Source organism: Ceratotherium simum, chromosome 12 (genome assembly GCF_057802395.1).
Source record: "Ceratotherium simum simum isolate JZ-2026a chromosome 12, ASM5780239v1, whole genome shotgun sequence".
In the NCBI taxonomy this organism is placed as follows: domain Eukaryota; kingdom Metazoa; phylum Chordata; class Mammalia; order Perissodactyla; family Rhinocerotidae; genus Ceratotherium; species Ceratotherium simum.
This window is the reverse complement of record NC_141911.1, coordinates 37,946,722-37,967,670: the sequence shown is the minus strand read 5'-3', so window position 1 is coordinate 37,967,670 and position 20,949 is coordinate 37,946,722. Positions and strand designations below refer to the sequence as shown.

General features: G+C 40.3%; 1 protein-coding gene across 1 annotated transcript in view; it reads left to right on the top strand.

Annotated features, from left to right (window-relative positions):
• Positions 1 to 6,423: 6,423 nt before the first annotated feature.
• The window catches only part of EDNRA (endothelin receptor type A), a 54,628-nt gene continuing 40,102 nt past the window's right edge, over positions 6,424 to 20,949 (top strand). The window contains exons 1-2 of the mRNA XM_004420893.3: positions 6,424 to 6,803; positions 10,764 to 11,250. Coding sequence (XP_004420950.1) covers positions 10,831 to 11,250 — 420 coding nt within the window. The 5' untranslated portion in view covers positions 6,424 to 6,803; positions 10,764 to 10,830. The remainder of the gene's footprint in view (positions 6,804 to 10,763; positions 11,251 to 20,949) is intronic.

Below are 20,949 nucleotides of genomic sequence, written 5' to 3'. Positions count from 1 at the left end.
CAAGGACAGAACCTTCTTTGTTCAGGACCTCATCCCATGTATCTCTTCATCGGGCTGTTGATTCATATCCTTTAATATCTTTTGTAATAAATCAGTAATCTGGTGAGTAAATGAGTTTCTTGAGTTCTGTGAGATGCTCTAGCAAATTAACCCAACCCAAGGAGGGGGTTGTGGGAACCTCTGGTTTACAGCTGGTCGGTCAGAAGTATAGGTAACAACCTGGGCTTGTGATTGGCGTCTGAAGTGGAGGGCGGTCTCGAGGGACCAAGCCCTCGACCTGTGGAATCTGATGCTATTTCTAGGCAGATGGTGTCAGAATTGAGTTGAATGGTAGGACACTCAGCTGGTGTCAGAGAATTGTTTGGTGTAGTATAGGGAAACCCTGCGCACGCACGCACCCTTCCACACATTGAAATTGGGATCAGAACCCATTAAGCCTTAATCTCCAATGTGATAGTATTTGGAGATGGGGCCTTTGGGAGGTAAGTGGGATTAGATGAAGTCATGAGGGTAGGGCCCTAATGATGGGATTAGTACCCTTATTAAAAAAGATACCAGAGTGCAGAACGCATGCTCGTGTTTCTCTCTCTCCCTCTCTCTCTCTCTCTGTATATATATATATTACATACATACATATATCTCACTCTCTCTCTTTCCCTCTGCCATATGAGGACACGGCAAGAAGGCAGCCATCTGAAGCCAGGAAAACAGCTCTCTCCAGAATCTGGGCGCGCTGGTGCTCTGATTTGGGACTTTCAGTCTCCAGAACAGTGAGAAAATAAATTTCTGTTGTTTAAGCCACCCAGTCTGTGGTATTTTATTACGGCAGCCTGAGGAGACTGAAGACAATTGGTAAACATCCACAAGGCAAGAATCACTAGCATCTCTACCAATCAAAATTAATTTTTATTTCTATGGACAAGAATCACTTGCACTGCTATCAGTTTTCTACAGCTTAGAGAGTTATAAAATAGCTCAAAGATGATAAAAGGCACAGGTAACACAGAAGAATGCACTAGACAGGACACCTAGTAATCTTTTGCTGCCAATTTCAAAATCTATCCTAAGCTTCCCTGCCAAATCTAAACAACCAACTGTAAGCCAACTGCCCTTACCTCTCTGCTCTGAACTTACCCCACTGGAGACCTGCTGTCACCTCTTTTGATTAAGTCTCCTTTACTCAAGCTTGGGCATTTTTTTGTTTGTCTTCTTTTATTACAAGTGCAACCCACAGTTCCCGAGCCCACACCAACCTAAAGGGACATTCAAGAGTCAGAGTCACAATAATGTCATCATAGCACCCGTCTTGGCCTCTGGTCCTCACGAGCAAACTCTGGGGCCTTCAGGCCCCTCCTGCCTTGTTACAGGGACCCCTACTGCAGTGTCACATAAGCTCTGCTAAGGAGGACTCTTCTCCTCACGGCCAACTCGAGGCATCAGATCCCTTCCAGCTTTTACCTTGCAGCTCCTTGGATGCCTTTGCCACTACTGCTGTGACACCTTCCTGAAGTCACCCATGTTGTCACGTGAAGCTGCTTATTCTGCTCTACCAGTCACCTCACTGACAAACAAGGAAGGAACAAGTGAAAGTGAAAAGAGCTATCATTTAGTGAGTACCTACTATGTGCCAAGAAGCCTTCAGGTACTTTTCACTCTTTTTTTTTAAACTCATGTCATTTTTGTTTCTGCTTTGGCAGTTAAAAGTAAATTATATCTCTCCTAAAAGGCTCTCTAAAACATAAGACCATTCTTCTATATTCCCCGAAATAATCACATTTAATAAAATTAATTTCACAATTAATAAAACTAACAATTTCTTAATAGCATCCAGTACCTAGTCCAAATCTAAATTTTCACAGTTGCCCAAAAAATGTCCTTTACAGGTGGTTTATCCAAACCAGGATCCAACCCAGGACAGTGCAACTGTTTGTTATGCTCCTTTAGGGTCTCTTTTAATCTAGAAAAATCTCCCTTTTCTATTGACTGACTTGTTGAAGAGACAGGGCTGGTTGTCCTATAAAATGTCATACTTTCTGGATTTGTCTGTTTGCTTCCTCATGGTATTGGTTTAACTTGCGTGTCTATCTCCTACCTTTCCTGGAAACTGGAATAGCTGAACTCTTGATTCAAGTTAAACATTTTGGGAGAGATAGAATATATCATCAGAGGATACCTGATACCTGCTTGCCCAAACATTAGTGATACTAAGATTGACTGATTTTTCAGCCCTCTAATGAGGCCACCAGCAGTTTATAAAATCTTGGGCTGTGTTATGCCTTAAATATATTTTGATGAGATAATCTGCAGTCTCGACCACCAGGTGCAATGTTATTATAGTGAGAAAACACTTTAGAATCCTCAGCAACCCATGGACAAACTAATATTTTGGAATACTAACTTTTTTTTTTTTTTTTTTTTTGCTGAGGAAGATTCACCCTGAGCTAACATCTGTTGCCAATCTTCCTCTTTTTTTGCTTGAGAAAGATTGTCCCTGAACTAACATCTGTGCTCATCTTCCTCTATTTTGTGTGTGGGTTGCCACCACAGCATGGCTGATGAGTAGTGTAGGTCCATGCCTGGGATCCAAAGCCACAAATCCAGGCCGCTGCAGCAGAGCACACCGAATTTAACCACTATGCCACAGGGCTGGCCCCCTGGAACACTTCCTTTTGAAAACAAACTGCTTGTAGTGAATTTTAATTAAAAATGGACCTTCAGGGGCTGGCCTGGTGGCATAAGAGTTGAGTTCGTGTGCTCCACTTCAGCAGCTCAGGGTTCACAGGTTCGGATCCCAGGCGAGGACCTACACATCGCTCATCAAGCCATGCTGTGCCAGCGTCCCACAACCCATATACAAAGGGGAGGAAGACTGGCACAGATGTCAGCTCAGGGACAATCTTCCTTAAGCAAAAAGAGGAAGATTGGCAACAGATTTAGCTCAGGGCCTATCTTTCTCACCAAAAAAATAAAAATAAAAATGGACCTTCAACTCACAGGGCTTGCTTTTTCTTCTCCAGACCAGTGATGTTCACTGCCAACAGCGAGTATTGGCCACAGCACTGCCCAGCGTGAAGACTCGGTGACAAGCTCAGGTCTCTGATGCACATTACCCGGTTTCTCTACCTTTCCTCTTACAACCAGCTTTCCAGCTTTTCTTTATCTTTGTGGTTCTTCTCTGAAGGCTTCATGGTTTATTTCCCCCAGGGAGCCCTAAAATGAACACAACATTCCCAGCAAATACTGTGAGACTCAGAGCCTTTATAGCATCTCAAGTTGGAGGATCTTAGGAATTGGCAATTGTGAAATGGATTTGCAAACTTGAATCAAGAAACTTAGAATTCATGAGAACATTTACCCCAAGGACACATGAAAAGGCTTTTAAGTGCTATCTTGAGTACTTCTCAATCTTCAGCAATTATTGTTCAGGAAATCAATAATGATAATACAATACTGAGAAAAGTCACTGTAACCACCATTACAGTAATGCTGCATGTAATGAGCTGCTTGAACCAGATGTCGTGTGCTTAAGAAAGTCTCCCTGAAGCCCAGCAGCCCTGCAAATCTGCATCCAACCCACCTTCCAGGGAAAAGAAAGAACCGTTGGAAGTCAAGTTGAGAAACTTAGCCAAATATACTAATTATATGTTCATTAAAAGTACAAAGCAGGGAATATAGAGGTGGGGTAAATACATCCAGTCTTAGCTATGGGGAGGGGTTACTGGAGGTAGTTAATTTGAATAAAAACTGGTTTAAATCCGCTGAAGTCATTTTCCCCAAAGTAAAGCCGAGAAGATGAGAATATAAATCTCCAACAACTAAGGAAAGCTTGTGTTGTTCTCAGCTAGAATGAGGCATTCCCGTCGCTTACAAAGGTTGATCTATGCTGGTGATCCACATAAACATATTTATTCATATTTGAAGATCTTTTTTAGGCAGTAAATTCATTTTATGATCTTGCAGGGCAGATCAACAGGTAATACTACAGGGAGGCAGATTTCATCTTAATATCAGGAAGAATTTTTTGTGTGTGTGGTAAAATATATATAATATAAATTTTATCATTTTAACTATTTTTAAGTGTATGGTTGTGGCATTAAGTACATTCACATTGTTGTACAACTATCACCACCATCCATCTCCAGAACTTTTTCCTCATCCCAAACTGAAACTCTGAAACACATTAAACAATAAATCCTCACCCCTCCCTCTCCCCCAGCCCCTAGTAACCACCATACTACCTTCTGTCTCTATGATTTTGACTATTACTCATATAGCTACCCTATATAAGTGCAATCATACAACATCTGTCCTTTAGCATACGGCTTATTTCACTTAGTATAATGTCTTCAAGTTCATCTATGTTGTAGCATATATCAGAATTTCACTCCTTTTTAAGGCTAAATAATATTTCATTGTATGTATGTATACCACATTTTGTTAATCCATTCATCCATAGATGGACATTGGGCTGCTTCTACCTTTTGACTACTATGAATAAGGTTGCTATGAACATGAGTGTACAAATATCTGTTTGAGTTCCTGCTTTCAACTATTTGGGGTATATACCCAGAAGTGGAGTTGCTAGATCATATAGTAATTTTATGTTTAATTTTTTGAGGAACTGCCATACTGTTTTCCACAGCTACTGCACTATTTTACATCCCCATCAGCAATGCAAAGGTTCCAATATCTCCACAGCCTTGCCAACACTTGTTATTTTCTGCTTTGTGATAATAGCCATCCTAACGGGTGTGAAGGAAGAATTTTTAATAACTAGACCTGCAGCACAGTAGGATGAGCTGTCCCAGAAGGCAGGGGCTGACGCATGTGCTCCACCAAAGACTGGATAAACTGGCATGTTCAGTTGTGCAAGTTGCGCACTATGTCTGGTCACAGAGTGAGTAGAGGCTGAAATCCAGCATGTTTCATATTCCAAGGCGTGAAGCCTGGTGTAGAACTGCCTTTTCCAGGAGGAAGTTACAACTTCTTCTTCCCTGAAAAGATAGTCAGCTTGCCAAGCCATGTGCTCGAAGGGGCACCTTTTCTTTTAATGCAAAGTAAGGCACTTATAAAAGCTGTTGGTTATCCTAACTGGCAGACTCTCTGTCACGGGGAGCCGTAGATGGACTAGATTAATGCACAGGGTAATACCTAGTCCAATTGGACTAAATGTTAAGGCCCCTTTCGATGGCAATATTCTGCTGATCTCTTCGATGGTTTTACAAAATGCCCCTCAAATTCTTTGACACTCTTCGCATTGACAGGTGGAGTGTCTCCCCTCACCTTGAATCTGGGGTCTGTGACTGCTTGACTAGTAAAATTCTGCAAAAGTGACTCTGTACCAGTTTCCAGTCCCAGACCTTAAGAAACTGGCAGCTTCCACTTCCTGTTTCTTGGGACACTTCTTCTTGGGACCCAGCCACCACGCTGTCAGGAAGCCTAAACTACTTTGTAGAGAGACACATATGGAGAAAAACCAACACTCATCACCAAGGAAGTGAACTATCTTGGCAGTAGAGCCTCCAGCTCCAGCAAAGATGAGCTGTCCCAGCCAAGCCCCGCCCAAATTGCAGATTGATGAGCAAAGGAAATGACTGTTGTCGTTTTAAACCACTACGGTGTTAGGGTGATTTTCTTTAGCTGCAATAGATAACCAGAACAGTCTGTAATATAACGTGACCAGTGCTTCAAACTCACATTTCCACAGTATGCCTCACACGAGCAGGGCACTTCTCGAAGGAGCCCTCAATTTCTTCTCACATGTCACAGGCAATGACTTTGTCCCTCATCTCCCCTCCCACTCCCCAATTTAGGATAAAATCTCTGTCATATAAAGACGCTGAGACCCACCTTATGTGGCATCCTCACCCTCATTGTTCGGATTTCTCGAGGAATCGTAAGTTTCTCTGAGCCACACACTGGACCCTTCCACAGACTCTCCGGGGGCTCGTGCTATGCCCTAGGCTAGTGATATGTAGCTTTGGGGTGCTGGCTTCAAGGGCCAAGATAGAAGCAAAACGTACTTGATCCAGTAAACTGCTGACCACGTTGGCTCTTTAATTTGCTATAAGCTTAAGAGGAAGCATAAAACGCCAAGCAAAGGGTGCAGGGAACGCAGAGCAGAAACCATGCTTGGACTCTGGCTCTGTCTGCAGTCACTCCAACACAGGTCAAATCTGCCAGCACTTACTGGGAAGGAAATGGGTTTCTCGGCAAGACCTTCCTCAGGTCTGAGTCTCAGTCTGTTAAACCACCGTCCTCCTTCCATTACCAACCCCCCACCTCTCCCCAACCCCCGCCCCAACACCTTCATTCCAGGAACGAAATAGTTAAAATACTCCTGCCCTTCAGGGCCTGGGAGGGGGCGGCAGCTTTGTGCTTTATAGTGGCCGCCTCCTAGGAGGGCTGGAAGGTTCGCACGTTTTTGCTGTCCTAGAGTGGAGTAGAAGGTCTGGGAGCTTTGGGAGGAGAAGGGGAGGACAGACGGGAGGCGTGTTCCTCTGGAGTTTTCTTTTTCTTGAGAGCTCTCTCGCGCGCGCGCGTACAGTCATCTCTGGTCTGGCGATTGTGGACAGGAGGTGGAGAGGCTCCATCCCACCCGGTGGCCGGAGGCTGGAGGCTCGGGGAGACCTCCCAGGAGAAGCCGTGCCCAGGAAGTCTTCCCAAGCGGAGGCAGCTGTGCGGCCGGGGCCGCCGCCTAGCCGGAGCCGGGACCCACGCCACCCACCCTCGCTGGCTCCGCTTCCTCTCGTCCAGGCGCCGCGCGCGCACCGAGCAGCTGTCTGCGCCCGCCGAGCTCCACGGTCGGTGCAACTTTTTCCTCTCGGGGACCGGAGCCGGGGTAGGGGAGACGCCGTCTGGGCCCCTCGGTTGGGAGGAGAGGCGAGTCCCGAGCGTTCTCGCCCGGCGCCCTGCACTTTGGCGGCCCTCCGCACAGGGGCTGGCACCCACCTGCCCAAGGGCGCGTGGCGCGGCGGGCGCCTTCTGAGAGGGGTGCGCTCTGGCAATGTTTGGGGTTTGGGGAACTGTTCGAAAGCCCCTCAGCCTCCCCACGCGGGATTCGGGTTCTTAGTTCAAGGAAAACCAGCAGCTCTCCCGGGGTCACCCTGTTTCCCAAGACATGCACTAACTTTGTGGAACATCACGCCCTTGTAGCTGGCTCCAAAGCCTACTTGTGAAGTTTGCCCCGCAGCCTTTTCTTACTCGCCTGCTTCTCCTCCCCGCACACCCGGGGGTATGCCAAGGGTAGCCAAGGGCACTCGGTGCGAGGGACTGATGTGTTTTGGAAAGCCCCCAGCGCAGCTAGTTTGGAAACCTGCCTGTGGAGGTCTGGGCGTTTGTTCTGTGCTCTCCTTTAAAGGGCACTTGTTGCCTTTCACGTGCAGAAAACAAGGGCTGTTTTTAGATAATCAGCCTGTGTTTACACCATCCTAATGGCGTTCCGGGATAGAGTTGGCGGCGGAGGGGGTGGGGTGAGAGGCATATTCAAGTCAGGCGTTGTCAGTAAGGAGAGTTGCTAATTTCTTAGCCAGCAAAACCCACAGAAAACTTGTAAAATGTTCCTAGTCTATTTGTTTTTTTTTCTGTTCTTGTAGATGTTTATGGCTTTTCCCCCACTTCCACCCCCTCTGTTTTAAGTAACTAATTGAGAAACACTTTGGCAATCATTTCGTGTAAATTACCTGCTCTAAACTCATGCCATTTTGGTAAGGTTGGAATTTCCAAATTACTAATTAAGGTGAACTTTGATCCTGAGAGTCTGAGATGTTAAATGGTTAAAGTGTAAGCATAAGGATTCAGTCCTCTTCTGTAATCATAGCTTTTGAACGCCAGCAAATTCTTAGACCCCCAGACATGAAGAATGTGGAATCTATAAACCATGTCCTTCGGGTCTGAACCTAAGATGCTTCACTAGAACTACAAGTGATTATGACTGATGATAGAAGCACAGCCGTGACTTACATCCGTGGAAATGAGCTGGAGACTCATCCCTAGAGGAACAAGCAATTGAGAGGGTTCTTTTGTTTGGTTTTGTATTTTTCACCCAATGATAATATGGTATCCACATGCCTTTGCCAATATCCGTTAGCTCTGCAGCTTAATATGTTTAGAGAGCTGACGGAGATGTCATCAGAAATGATTTCTGTGGTGGTGTCATTGTTGGAGGAGGGAGGAAAGTGGTTTTAATGGTAGCTAGGTCACACTTTGATAAGAACACATAGCCTTGGCCTCCCTAGCTCCTGCCATTATCAGCTGACCAAGCGAAGCAGCATGCTAATATTCAAACACTAGTGGAACTTTTCGTGAGTGGCATAATACCCATGATGGCCAGGTCAGTTTACTAGATATCCTCCTAGCGGACTCTAATGGGCAAAGAGCCATTTCATTTCTGGAAAAGGCCTTCTGTCTCTTTTTAAGAAAACTATTACTGAAGAGTCCATTTCGATTGGGAAATTGGGAAGCTTTAGTCATTAAACAGCACAAGATATTGAAGGATTTCTTTTCTCCCATATGGCGATCTAAAGAGGAGGATGACACTATGCTTTGTTCTTAGAGTCCTGGTCTCCACTGTGGAATGGAAATAGTGGCATTTTGTAGGTCTATCAATATTTGGTCAGCTACTCATTCCAAACTGTAAGAAGCAGGAAAAAACTACAAACTACTTATAATTCAGTCTAGGCAGAACTGACAGGTATATAGTATGCCCTTAGCTTAGAAAAATTGATAGTTTTATCATTTAATCAGACTGAGTCAAGTCCTATATGTAAAGTGGGGTATTATACCTGTCCTGCCACTTCTTGGCCGTAAAAACTTGACTCAGCTGCTTCAAGATTCAGTTTCCTCGTGAGTAAAATGGGGATATTACCCCTGCCTACCTAGAGTTGTAAAGCTCAAGTCAGACAACAAATACATATATAATAGATTACTACTATACATAAAATATTATTATTTCAGGTTCCTGGGAAAAATCTCTGGGGAAGGCAAAAGTATGTGATAATTGCACCTTATATTTACCTTAGACCTTCTATACAACTTGAATAAATCTTATTTCATCCACATGTTGACTAAACCTACACTTTATTGATTTCCCAAGATAACTGTCAAAATTCCAAAAAATTGTTAATACTGACCATAAATCGACTCAGAAAAGGACACAAATTTTAAAAATTAAATTATGACCGGGGTGTACACATCATAGACACACACCACTACATAAATGAGCTTATGGTCTTCATTTAAAAAGTCATAAAAACTCACAGAAAATAAATTATACAAAATATCAAAATGGGAGGAGCCATTTTTATTTACCTTTGATTATTGTGTTACTACCAACCTTCCTCATTTCCCCAACATCTTTTCTTTAAGGATTAAAGTAGAAACCTAGACTTCTTGGGCAAGAAAGATCCCTTGCTCTCTGCAAGTGACTAAAACAAAACAAAAACAAAACAAACCAAATGGTCTTTTGAAAATATCTAACCACCCTCCCAAATCTATTGCTTCATTGAAATTCTAGAGACATCATTAAAACATTTTAAGTGCTAAGAAAGTACGAGAATGAGAGGCAGTATGGTCAAGTGGTTAAGAGCTCAGACTGGGAGTCTAACTCCCAGGTCTAAACAGGTCAGACTAACCTGCCTTCTAATCACAGCGTTGCCACCCACCACCTTGGCCTTGACAAGCTCCTTGACCTTCCTGAGCCTCTGTTTCCCTATGTTTGTAATGGAATTGTGTATCTGCTTCACAGGGTTATGGTATAGATTAGATGGCATCATGCAGGTGAAGTGCTCAGCACAGTGACTGGTCATAATAAATGTAGCTATATAGGATGTTTAAAAGAGAGTATGGGATAGAGATCCCTGGGAAAACCAAATAGTATGCTTGGCCTGAAAAAGTCCATCACTCCCAGTTTCACTCATTGGCAAACATTGTGATGATAATTTCTGAGAAGTGGAAAAGCAAAAAACTCCTGTCAGAAGATGTGGATTGTACACATTTATCATCAAGGTTTTTAATAAAATATTTTGTCTTTATCAATTATATCATTTTTAATTGAAACTAGGATTGTTAAATGTATTGATGGTGTTAACCAGAGTTCTGCTTTTCAATAACATTTTGTAACACTTTAAATGGCTACCTGTGCTGCACTTTATTCCCATGTTCATTATTTACCATGTGCAAAACAGCACACATTTTGGAACACTGAATACTGAATTAATTACAGATTTGGTAATTTTATGCCTGAATTACCATGTAAGTATTACATGCCTGAATCGTTTTACTCAGCATATAATACCTTTTCTCTTCCAATGATAAATAAAATTTTGTATCTCAACTCTTGAAGATTTTTGCAAGTCAGGTTCTTATCAGCCTAGGTGTAATGAAGAGAAAAAAATAACTTTTTATCTACTACTTGAAGGAAAAACTAACATATTATATTATAATCTACCTACAATCTACTTTATATCTATAGATTATATTATAATCTAGATATAAGTATAGCTATGGATAGAGATGAGAGAGAAAAAGAAAGGCAGAAAGAGACAGACAGAGCTAGAGACAGAGACAGAGATATAACTTGGCCCAGTAGAGCTTTGGTCTTTCCTGGTTTTGCTCTTCCATAGAATAACATGATACAGATATGTCTTATCTAATTACCAAATATATCCTGCTTTTTAATTAAAGCAGTAAGTTATCATTGATTACAATCTTATTGGCAGCTGGATCTCGTAACCAAAATTATTTTTCCTCCTTTCTTTTTCCAGGTGAAAAAAAAAAAGTGAGGGTGTAAAAGCAACACAATAAGAGACATTTCCTCGAATTTGCATCAAGATGGAAACCTTTTGCCTCAGGGTGTCCTTTTGGTTGGCGCTCTTTGGATGTGTGATCAGTGATAATCCTGAGAGCTACAGCACGAATCTGAGCACTCCTGTGGACGATTTCACCACTTTCAGTGGGACAGAGCTCAGCTTCCTGGTTACCACTCATCGACCCACTAATTTGGCTCTCCCCAGCAATGGTTCAATGCACAACTATTGCCCGCAGCAGACTAAGATTACTTCAGCTTTCAAATACATTAACACTGTGATATCTTGTACTATTTTCATCGTGGGAATGGTGGGGAATGCAACCCTGCTCAGGATCATTTACCAGAACAAGTGTATGAGGAATGGCCCCAACGCGCTGATAGCCAGCCTTGCCCTTGGAGACCTTATCTATGTGGTCATTGATCTCCCTATCAATGTATTTAAGGTAGGAAGTTACCACCAATGTCTTTGCAGGTTTGAACATATGCTCTGATTCCACAGTGAGAGAGTTGCTGCAGACTTGTCTGACCTTTGGAATATTTGTCTGTGTTTTTACTGAGAGCAGTTTCTACTATCTTAAAATGCAGTGGCATTTAAAAATTTTATTATTTGTTAAATGTTACACTTATTTTCTAACTTAATTGTTAACAAAATAGTATTTCAGGGATGACTCTTCAAAGTCACGGTCTTTCGTGAATCGGATTCTCATGCTAGCCTTGAGCTTGCTGAGTGGATGGGCAATCTCGGGAAGACCACTGGATTTTTCTGAGAGTCAATTTCCAGGGTGAGACCTACTGAGCCCAAAAAGTACTTAAATGTATCTTCAGTTTCCGTTACCTTTTTAATGTGATGCCATTCAGAAGCCAGGTAGTCATAGTACAGCTTGAAAGGAAAAGTACCTATTCTATGTGGACCATCTGGATTAATGATTGAAGCCAAAGGCTATACTGGCTTCCCTCAGTTATCTGGGTGACTTAGAGAGAATGGCGTCCACGTGAGAGCAGGCCAGTGTTAACCTCATTGAGCAGCATTACTAAAACCATGTAAAATAGGCATCAGTTTACTGTTGCCTCCTTCATTTCTTCAGTTTATGTTTATGGAGTGCCCACGTGTGTCCACCCCAGAGCCAGGCAATCAGGATCCAGAGAGAAATGAGACAAAGTTGGTACCGGAGTAGAGGAGAGGAAGATAACTAACCCACTGTTACTGTGATCACCTTGCTTTAGGGACTGTTAGTACCAAAACAAACTAAAGCCAAAAGGAATTAGTTGTTCCACATTTGATCTAGTAGTTTGAGGGGAAAATTGCTGTAAGAATTCAGATGAACCAAAATTCAAATGCAATTGCGTGATCTCTGCCAGATGTTGGGGAATGTCTTTATTCTAAGCCCAGGGAAAGCACTTTTCTCAGCCTATATTTTTTCTTCTATGTATTATTCATAAAAACACAACTATTCTGAGCAATAATATTCTGAAATATGACTTTAAATGGCAAGTTTTGTCAATTGAAGACATAATTAATTTTAAGTAGAACAATAGCCGCTCAGTTTCCAATTTATATATTTAAACTGTGGCAAAATTATACTAGCCTACCAGAAAAATCAGTGGTCTAACAATAATTAAAATTTTAAACATTACAAATAAAAAACATTTCAAAATTACTCCAATACACTGTTTATAAAATCGGGGAAATTAGACAACAAATAATCAGGAAAAAAAATCACATACCATCTCTTTCCGTAGAATAGCATGAATACATGTGTTTTCTATTTGAACTTAAAGTGGGATTTTAGAACCCAAACTATGATGCAAAATTAAAAATGTGTAATTAATTTAAAATGTTTAGCATATGCTACAGAACTTTAATTTTTTTCTTTTAAAAAGTTATATTCTCTTTGAAATATTATATGTACTCAATACTTGACTTTCTCATGACATCTCTCTTTAATAATAGATTTGAAAATGTTGACATGACTCATTCAAAATTTGACTCTTCAGCAATCACAGTGTGGAGTATTAAACATTGATCATTCATACTTATACACTAGTTGACCAACCTATTATGGCTCAGGAGAATAAAATAACCATCTCTGAATTAATAATTCCCATTTGACCATGTGCAAAGCAACTTCTTGGCAAATCAATATTTGCAACTGCTGGGAAGGAGACTTGCTTATATCTCCTTGAGGTGCTAACTGCCAATCACCAAACTAAACTTCATTTCTATTCCATAGCAACATTTTAAGTCATATCATCTGGAATACCTCCAAATTTGGTGAAATTCAAATAAAACTTTGTTTTACATTCAGATAACAATGGATTAAAATTAACACATTGTTATTTGATCATATGATTCTTCCCTCTTGGGAATCCAATACCTTATATATCTTGTAGTTCTAAATAATTTGACATGTTTTTACATTGCAGGAGTACATTTGTGTAACTTCTGTTTTTCTAAAACTCATAATGAGTCATTTAACCAACATTAATTTTAGAAAGTAAACCTTTTGGGTTAAAAAAAAAAAACACTCTTTAGTCATTTCAGTCTTCTTCCAGAGGAAAAGAGAAAAGCATTGGAGTGAGCTAAAAAGCCTTAGAATATTTAGGGGTTATTTCTACCTCCTTCTGTCAATGCTCTTCTCTAGGTTAAGAGACCATAAAATGTTGCTGTTTCACTGATTTCTGCCCAGGAGAGTCAAGAGAAATCCTTCCAAGCAATGTGAGTTCCAGGCTCCATGCCTTTTCTCCACAGTTGCCTCCTGCTTTAAGAGTCTGATGCTGTGGAGTCTCACATATCAGACCTGTGGATTCCTCTGATCGTGTCCAGCTACCTCTGCATTGCAGGGCAAAGTATCAGCTGTCCATCTCACTTTACCCTTATGTTTAGATACCTATGAAAATAATGCATAGACTTGGAGAACATTCTATTAAAGGGATAAATGAAGCTGCTTTATCTCCCCTACACTTAGAAGAATTAGGTTGAGAGAAGAACAGTTAAAAGTATCTGCGATGCTCTTCAAAGAACGATTTCTCACATCACACAGGTCGTTGTGTTAGACAATTCTGTCAATTGCTGTTATACTCAGTTCTAAGGTGTCTCCAGACAGAACATTGCATTGAAACATATCAGAGTCAGCGTAAGTGGAAGTAGACAGTGTGAAGATTGTGTCTTGGGGCAAAGCTAGACTTGCTGATTGGACTGTAGTAATGTTAGAAGAAAAAGGAGAGGCCATGATAAAGTGCTCTTTCTATTCGCATTTTATTTCCTTTCTCTCACTTTGAAAGTAATTGTTCTGAAACTGTTTCATATATCAACATGATGTAACACACAACTGAAAAGCAATGCAGCAAGTAGCAGACAGCTGGACTGTTTCTGATCTTGTCATTATCCCATACAGCTAGTGCTGGGTGGCTCTGGATGGTCTGTGGGCGTGGAAGAGGGGGTCACTCCACACCTGAATTTCCAAAAGTTTCCTAATTGATCCCCACATCTTCAGGATTTCTTCCGCCAGCCTATATTGGACTTTGTGTCTACTTACTGAGTGTCACTCTGCTCAGAAACATCCAGGAGCTCGCGTGTTTAGTAGTCAAAGTCTCTTCCCCACTCTGGCCATAACTTTACCTACTTCTTACCAGTTCCCAACAGGCATGTGCAGCTCTTGTGGGAATGCCATCACTACCCCTAAGTAACATTCTGTGCCCCATATAACATTCTCAGGCTAGATATATCACCAAATTGCTGCTGCTGAAGCATTTAAAGATCCTAAATTGAAAAATGAATTAGGTCTGGAGTTTTATACATTGGATAGAGAAGAAATAAACCAAAAAGTGGAAAGAAACTCCTCGGGCCCTTGTTTACACTCACACACAGACACACTCCCTGGTGACAAAATCACACAGTCTGAGACAATAAAACATAAAGCAGGAGGAACCAAAGAAAGCAAATAAATGCCAGTTACGTCGGTTTTCAAGCATACAAGGGCCCTGCAAATGGCAGTGTTGAAGAAAAGCTATTGCTAAGTTTATCGAAGGGCTACTCTATCTAATTTTTAATCGTGTAAAAAACAATATCACTAATTCCAAGAGAAGACTGACAAAACAGGAGAGAGGAAGGGAAAGGAGTTAGCAGACCCTTTTAAAAATATCCACGCTTGTAACCTAAACTGATGATGGATTCAATTTGTCAAGCAATTACATTATCTGATATCCTGAATTTTCAAGAAATGCAAAAACTTAGCCAAGTAAATTAATCTGTATGTAAAACATTTACATTTCTTACAATGGCAAAGCAATTAAAACATTGCTTCTGTGTTTAGGGACCAAAAATACTCCCTAATTACTAAATGCCAATATAGATCAGAAGTATAGTTTTTAGTAATTATATTCTTTAATGATTCATGAAATTATGTTTGTGCCATGGAGTTTTGTCTATAGGGAGATGGGTTATAGTGTAGAGTGGAATGGAAACCCTAAAAGTGATGTTTGTGCATGCGTGGGCCAAAGCGTGGCACCATGTGCTTTCAGGATAACAGCTCACCCATATGTGCACACAGATATGCTCATAAACCACTGTACCTCAGCCTCTTAAGTAGAAACAGGAATGTGGGAAAATATATGTATGAGAGTGGCAGAGTAGAGAGGATTAAAATGGTGGTCATGGGAAGAGAGAAGTTGATTCCAATGACTTGGCATAGAAATCTCTGACGTTCATAGCAGGGAGCTGAAACCAGTGATGTCATAGATAATACTGTAGGTGAATAATGTCTCCTGTTAGCATGTGGGGTAAAGCGGATCTGTGAGAACAAGCTAAACAGCCAGTGATAGAATCCAGTAACTGATTGTTGATTACTAAGTTTGTCTACTCTAAGCAACCTCTTTTTGAGGACGACAATGAAAAATAAATACAATTTCTGTATGAAATTATCAGGAATATTTTGCAATGGAAAGTCAAGATGCGCCATATGTTGCTCTGGCAGAGGATCTGAGCAGTGTGGGAACCAGAGACAGTCACACAGAGCCAGTTATCCCCATATTCACGCAGCCTTTGACATCTTGTGCAACTGGGATCCATCCTGTTGGGGTAGCCATACAAAAGTTGTTTGTCAACACATCAAATCACCAAGGCAATTTCTGTCTCAAAAATAAATTGCTACAACTTACAGATTGTATGCCTCAAACTTAGTAGTTGTTCAATAAATGCTTATTGATACGATTTGATTTGATTAGGGTCTTTACTGTTAAAATTAGCTTCTAATCAGATTTCTCTGAGACCTTCAAATTAAAATATTGATCATGATGATAATTTATCAGAGAGAGTCTTCATTTATGGACAAGGCACAGCATATTATCTGTGGTCTGCACATACTATTCCCCCAAACTGATCAAATTCTCACCAAACTGCATACATGATAATGGTGGTGTTTCCCTTTTACTCCATCAAGCAATAAAAACAGACCTTTCTCATGTACTCCAATAAGAGTGCTGTAATCATAAAATTAGGTATAGAAACTGTATTCCTTGAATTTTAAGAGAGAAAATGTGTCCTCTAACCAAGATCTCTACCCCTTTTTGGTGCATTGCGTCCCAGCTACACAATCCCTGACCCTGCCTGCTCTCCAGGCTCCTTGCTCTTCACGCTTTTCCTCTGCCTCTATTTACTCCAGCTAACCTGGCCTACCTAAGAATACCAAGATGATCCTTGTACCTGGAATATTTTCCCCTCATGCCTCCTCTGGCTTATTCCACTTTATTCTTCAGATCTCAGCTTAAACATCTCTTTGTCTGGCAAGTGTCTATGACCCAGCTGGGTTAGTGCCTTTCTCCTGTGCTCCCACGACACCCTCTATTAACCCTAATAGCATTTAACACACATTCGGTTGTATTTGCCCATTCACGTGCCTGTCTCCCCCACTAGACTGCAAGTTCCTTGAGGCAAGCTGCCATCATTCTCATTCATCCTTGTAACTCCTGCATCCAGCACTGTGCCCAGCTTAAAAAATACTTGATGAATGAATAAAATAAGCAAATGTACTATATTTACCTCTATAAGAATATTTTTCTCCCATGCAATTCCAGATCTGAAGGCAGACTTGCTTTTCGCATTTACTGAATTTCTACTTTTTCCCTGCAAACCAGGAGTGTCTCAGGGTCCATAAATCTGAGAGAGCAGAGTAGCACATAACAACAGGATCGTTTTCCCCCTTTTTCTTTGTCTTTACAGGTCAAGCGTTCTTTTCCCGTGATTCAGGCATTGTGTTAATCTCCCCTCTCCTCTAGTACATATAACCAATTGAAGAGTCTCTTTTGAAGATTTCTGTGCAATATGCATCGTTTGAGCATAGTTGTAATTATGGTTCAATTATGATTGAAATATTAAACCTACAAGTGATTTGGAATATAAAAATGAATATTCATATCACAAAAGATTTTATTTGCTGTTTAGAGAACAGGAAATAGGTTGATTTTCTGGCATTGCTAAGACATGCGCATTGCAAAAGTTCATTATGCTAACTAGCTGATTTAAGAATATATGTCCATATAAAATGACAGAGTGATAAATTTATTACCCAGTTTTCTGTTTGTTATGAGGAAGTTGCTGTCTGGAAAGGCTTCAGAACACTTTCCAACTCTACCTCCCCTTCTGACTTTTCGTTTCCTGTGTCTGGGAACCTCATTGCTTTCTCTCATGGTCATGTTAAGTAATTATTCTCATGTGAGGTTACTCTGCTAACCCTCAGCATTTGGCTCACAGCACAGTTATTCCCATTTCAGCAATGGGGGATGGAAACCGTCCATAACTGCAAGATTGTTCCCATGGCGGAGGAGGGAGAGATGGTTTCAGTCTTGTTCTCATTAGGAAGGTGTTGAGATGTAAAAAGCATCATGGCTGATGATATTTCTCCATCAAACAGCTCAGCTCATGGAAGAGGTTACTGTATTCTAAATTTTATATAAAATAGCAATGTATAAAGTTTTACTTTTGAGAAAAGAATTTTTACAGGACACACAGTGTGTATGTGTAAATGTTGCACTGATTCCAGCATTCTGATCAAAAAAGGCAGATGTTCTGGCTCTTTTATTCTGAAATATCTCTAAAGTATCTTTATCTTATAAGTTGCTAGGATATGAGTGTTATTTCTTTATTATCACCCAGTTTATACAGTTAGTATAAAGAGTGTGTGAACTAAAATGAACGAGGATGGAGAAACAAGTTTACTGTCTCTGAAGTTGATTCTAAGACTAGAGTGGTTAAATAAGGAATGTTCTAAGAAATTCTGTCAAAATAAATTTGATACACTGCCAGAAATTCTACAACTGCTTTCTGGATCTACCATATTCTCCTGGGAGTTAGAATAACTGCTTTCTATAGCTACAATTTTATTTTTAACTAGGTCTGGTTTAGCTTGGAAAAACTTTCTTACATTATAAAGTTAATAGCTTAAATTAAATTCAATAATAGACCTGAATGTAAGTATCATTCAGTGTTAATTTTTGGTAGCCTTATTTTTAAATTTGAACATCAAAAATTTTACAAAACCCACATGCTCTAAAATGTTTATTTAAATTTGAATGGTTTGAAGTCCCCAGTGTTTCTGGACTCAGGAAGCAAAAATCAAGCGTGACCTATTTTTGGATGGCAAATTTAGAGGTCACTTTTTAGAATTTAAACATCTCTAAGAGTTCCATTGACATTGTTTGCCATCACAATTTGACAACTTACTTGGAGACTAGTATCGATAATGTGAGCTAGTCAAATCATGCTTCTCATAACACTTGTCTAAAACATGGGAGTCCTATTATTTTAGATCAAATTTTATACTAGAAGGTAATGGGAATGGCAACTGATTGGCCATTTGGTTACTCAGTTACATCAGGTCTTTCTTCTCTAAGTGTTCTTTATTTATGCATTCAATAAATATTAATAGAGCTCCTATTATATACCAGTCATTGGGGAAATAGCATTGAACAAAAACAGACAATCATCCTTACCCTCGTGGAGTTTACATTCTAGTAGAAGAACAAGAGAATAAGCAAGTTAATAAGTAAATATAGAGTATGTGAGATAACTGCTAAGGGGAAAAGTAAAATGGAGAAGAGGAATAGAAAGAAGGGGGAGAAGATACTAATTTTAGGGTGGGTGGCTGAAGAAGGCCTCACTACAAAGTGACAACTGAATAAAATCCTAAAACTTAAAAGGTGCAAACCATGCCACTATCTTAGGTAAAAGCATTCTAGCCAGAGGAAACGGCAGGTGCAAAGGCCCCGCAACAGGAATATGCCTGGACGGTTAAAGGAACAGAAGGAGGTCTTGATGGTTGAGTGGAAAGGAGAGTTGAGGTCACACGGATATCAGGGTAGGGCAGGCGATGGGGGAAAGCAGATAACATTGGGCCTAGTAATTGGGTGACCATATAATTTATTGTCCAAACCAGGATACTTGAGAGTGAAAGGAGATAATATCAATAATTGCATCTGGACAATAGGCAGAAGCCAAGACTGTCCTGGAAAAACCAGGAAACGTACACACCTTTATAAGGCCTTTAGCCTTTTCCTCTGAGTGAGATAAGAAGTTTTTAGAAGGTTATGAGCAGATGACTGACATGATCTGGTTGACATTTTAACAAGAACATTCTGACTGCCATGTTGAGAAGCATTTTCTGAATCAGTGAAGGAAAAATATGCAATCTTAAAATACATTATGTATACTAATGTATAACATGAGAACAATATTACCTAAAGCTTAAGTAATGTTTACTCTGTGCCAAGCCAACTCATTTGATCCTCACAACAAACCTATGATGCACTACTGTTGCCTGAAAATGAAGAAACTGAGGCACAGTGTTTAAGGATAATTTCCTCAAGGCTACACAGCTAGCAAGTGGCAGAGCCAGGCTTTGGATCCCGTCTGATCCCAGAGGCCATGCTGTTAGCTTAGCTGCCACACTGCTTCTCTTCTGTATACCTCTTAAGGCAAACTTTACAGTCATCAAAAGGTCAGCCCTAGTACAGAAACATATTTTCAAAGACTGTGTTCAAAGACAAAATCACCCCCTTTGCTCTCCTGCATTAAACTCAACAGCTTCTTTAGTTGCTTATTTAAGACAGAAGTAACACATTATAATGGAAGATGTGTATGGTACAGAGATTGCTCTAGAATAGCATTTATGTTGTAAATCTTGCAGATTGCATTAGAACATCTGGTAAACAGATTTTATACTCATTGTTATGTTGCTGATGTCAACTGACAGAAAGGAGCCAGAAAATAAGAAAATAAAACTGAAAAGAAAGGTTGAGTTCATTGATGGACCGATTGCCTGGACACATAACATCTGCTCGTCTACTCATAGGAACACTTTTAGCCAGACTAGTGTCTCGTCCAGTTATCTCTGGAGAGGCTAGGCAATTTGTGGACTTGAGACAGAAAAATGAGTGTCTATGGCTAGCCCATAGTTTCAGTTGGGGCGGAAACATCAGGTTTTACTGATAAAGCTAAATGTTGCACCTTTAGACCTTCCTCCCTAGAAGTTTACCAGATGCACAGAAATTAAAAGGGGAATGTGCAAGCATAAATGATGACATTTGGGAATATGTCTCAACTGCTATTTAAAAAGAAGCTAGAAATCCTCAATTTTAAAAAATCTACATATAAAGTATACTTTTCGTGAAATGGTTCCATTAAATCTAAAACAATTTGAATAAGGAACTTTATTATTAGCCCTAATTTTAAAAGCAACAAGTAAAGCAAACAATATTGAGCATGTTCAAAATGTCCAAAATCATTGCCTGTCAAAATATGAAAGGTAGTGGGCACACACCTCTTTGCCAAATATTGAATAACATACTATGCCCTATCCCACATGAATTTTGTGTCAGATAAAGCAATTCTGCAAAATGCCCGCCCAAAAAAAACACTCTGACCTCTGTGAACTTTTAGTTTCACAAAATAAAAATGTCTAGAACACTTCAGGGTTTCTTTTAAAATGGTGTCATTTATGTCATAAATGCTGTGTTTCTCTGCATATTTCCAGGTTGTTTTTTTTCTGGAACAATTGTTCCACAAATTTGATTTTCTTATGGAAGCTAAATCTGTGAAAATTAGGGTCACATTACATCATTTAAGAGCCTAATACTTGGTAAACTTTTTA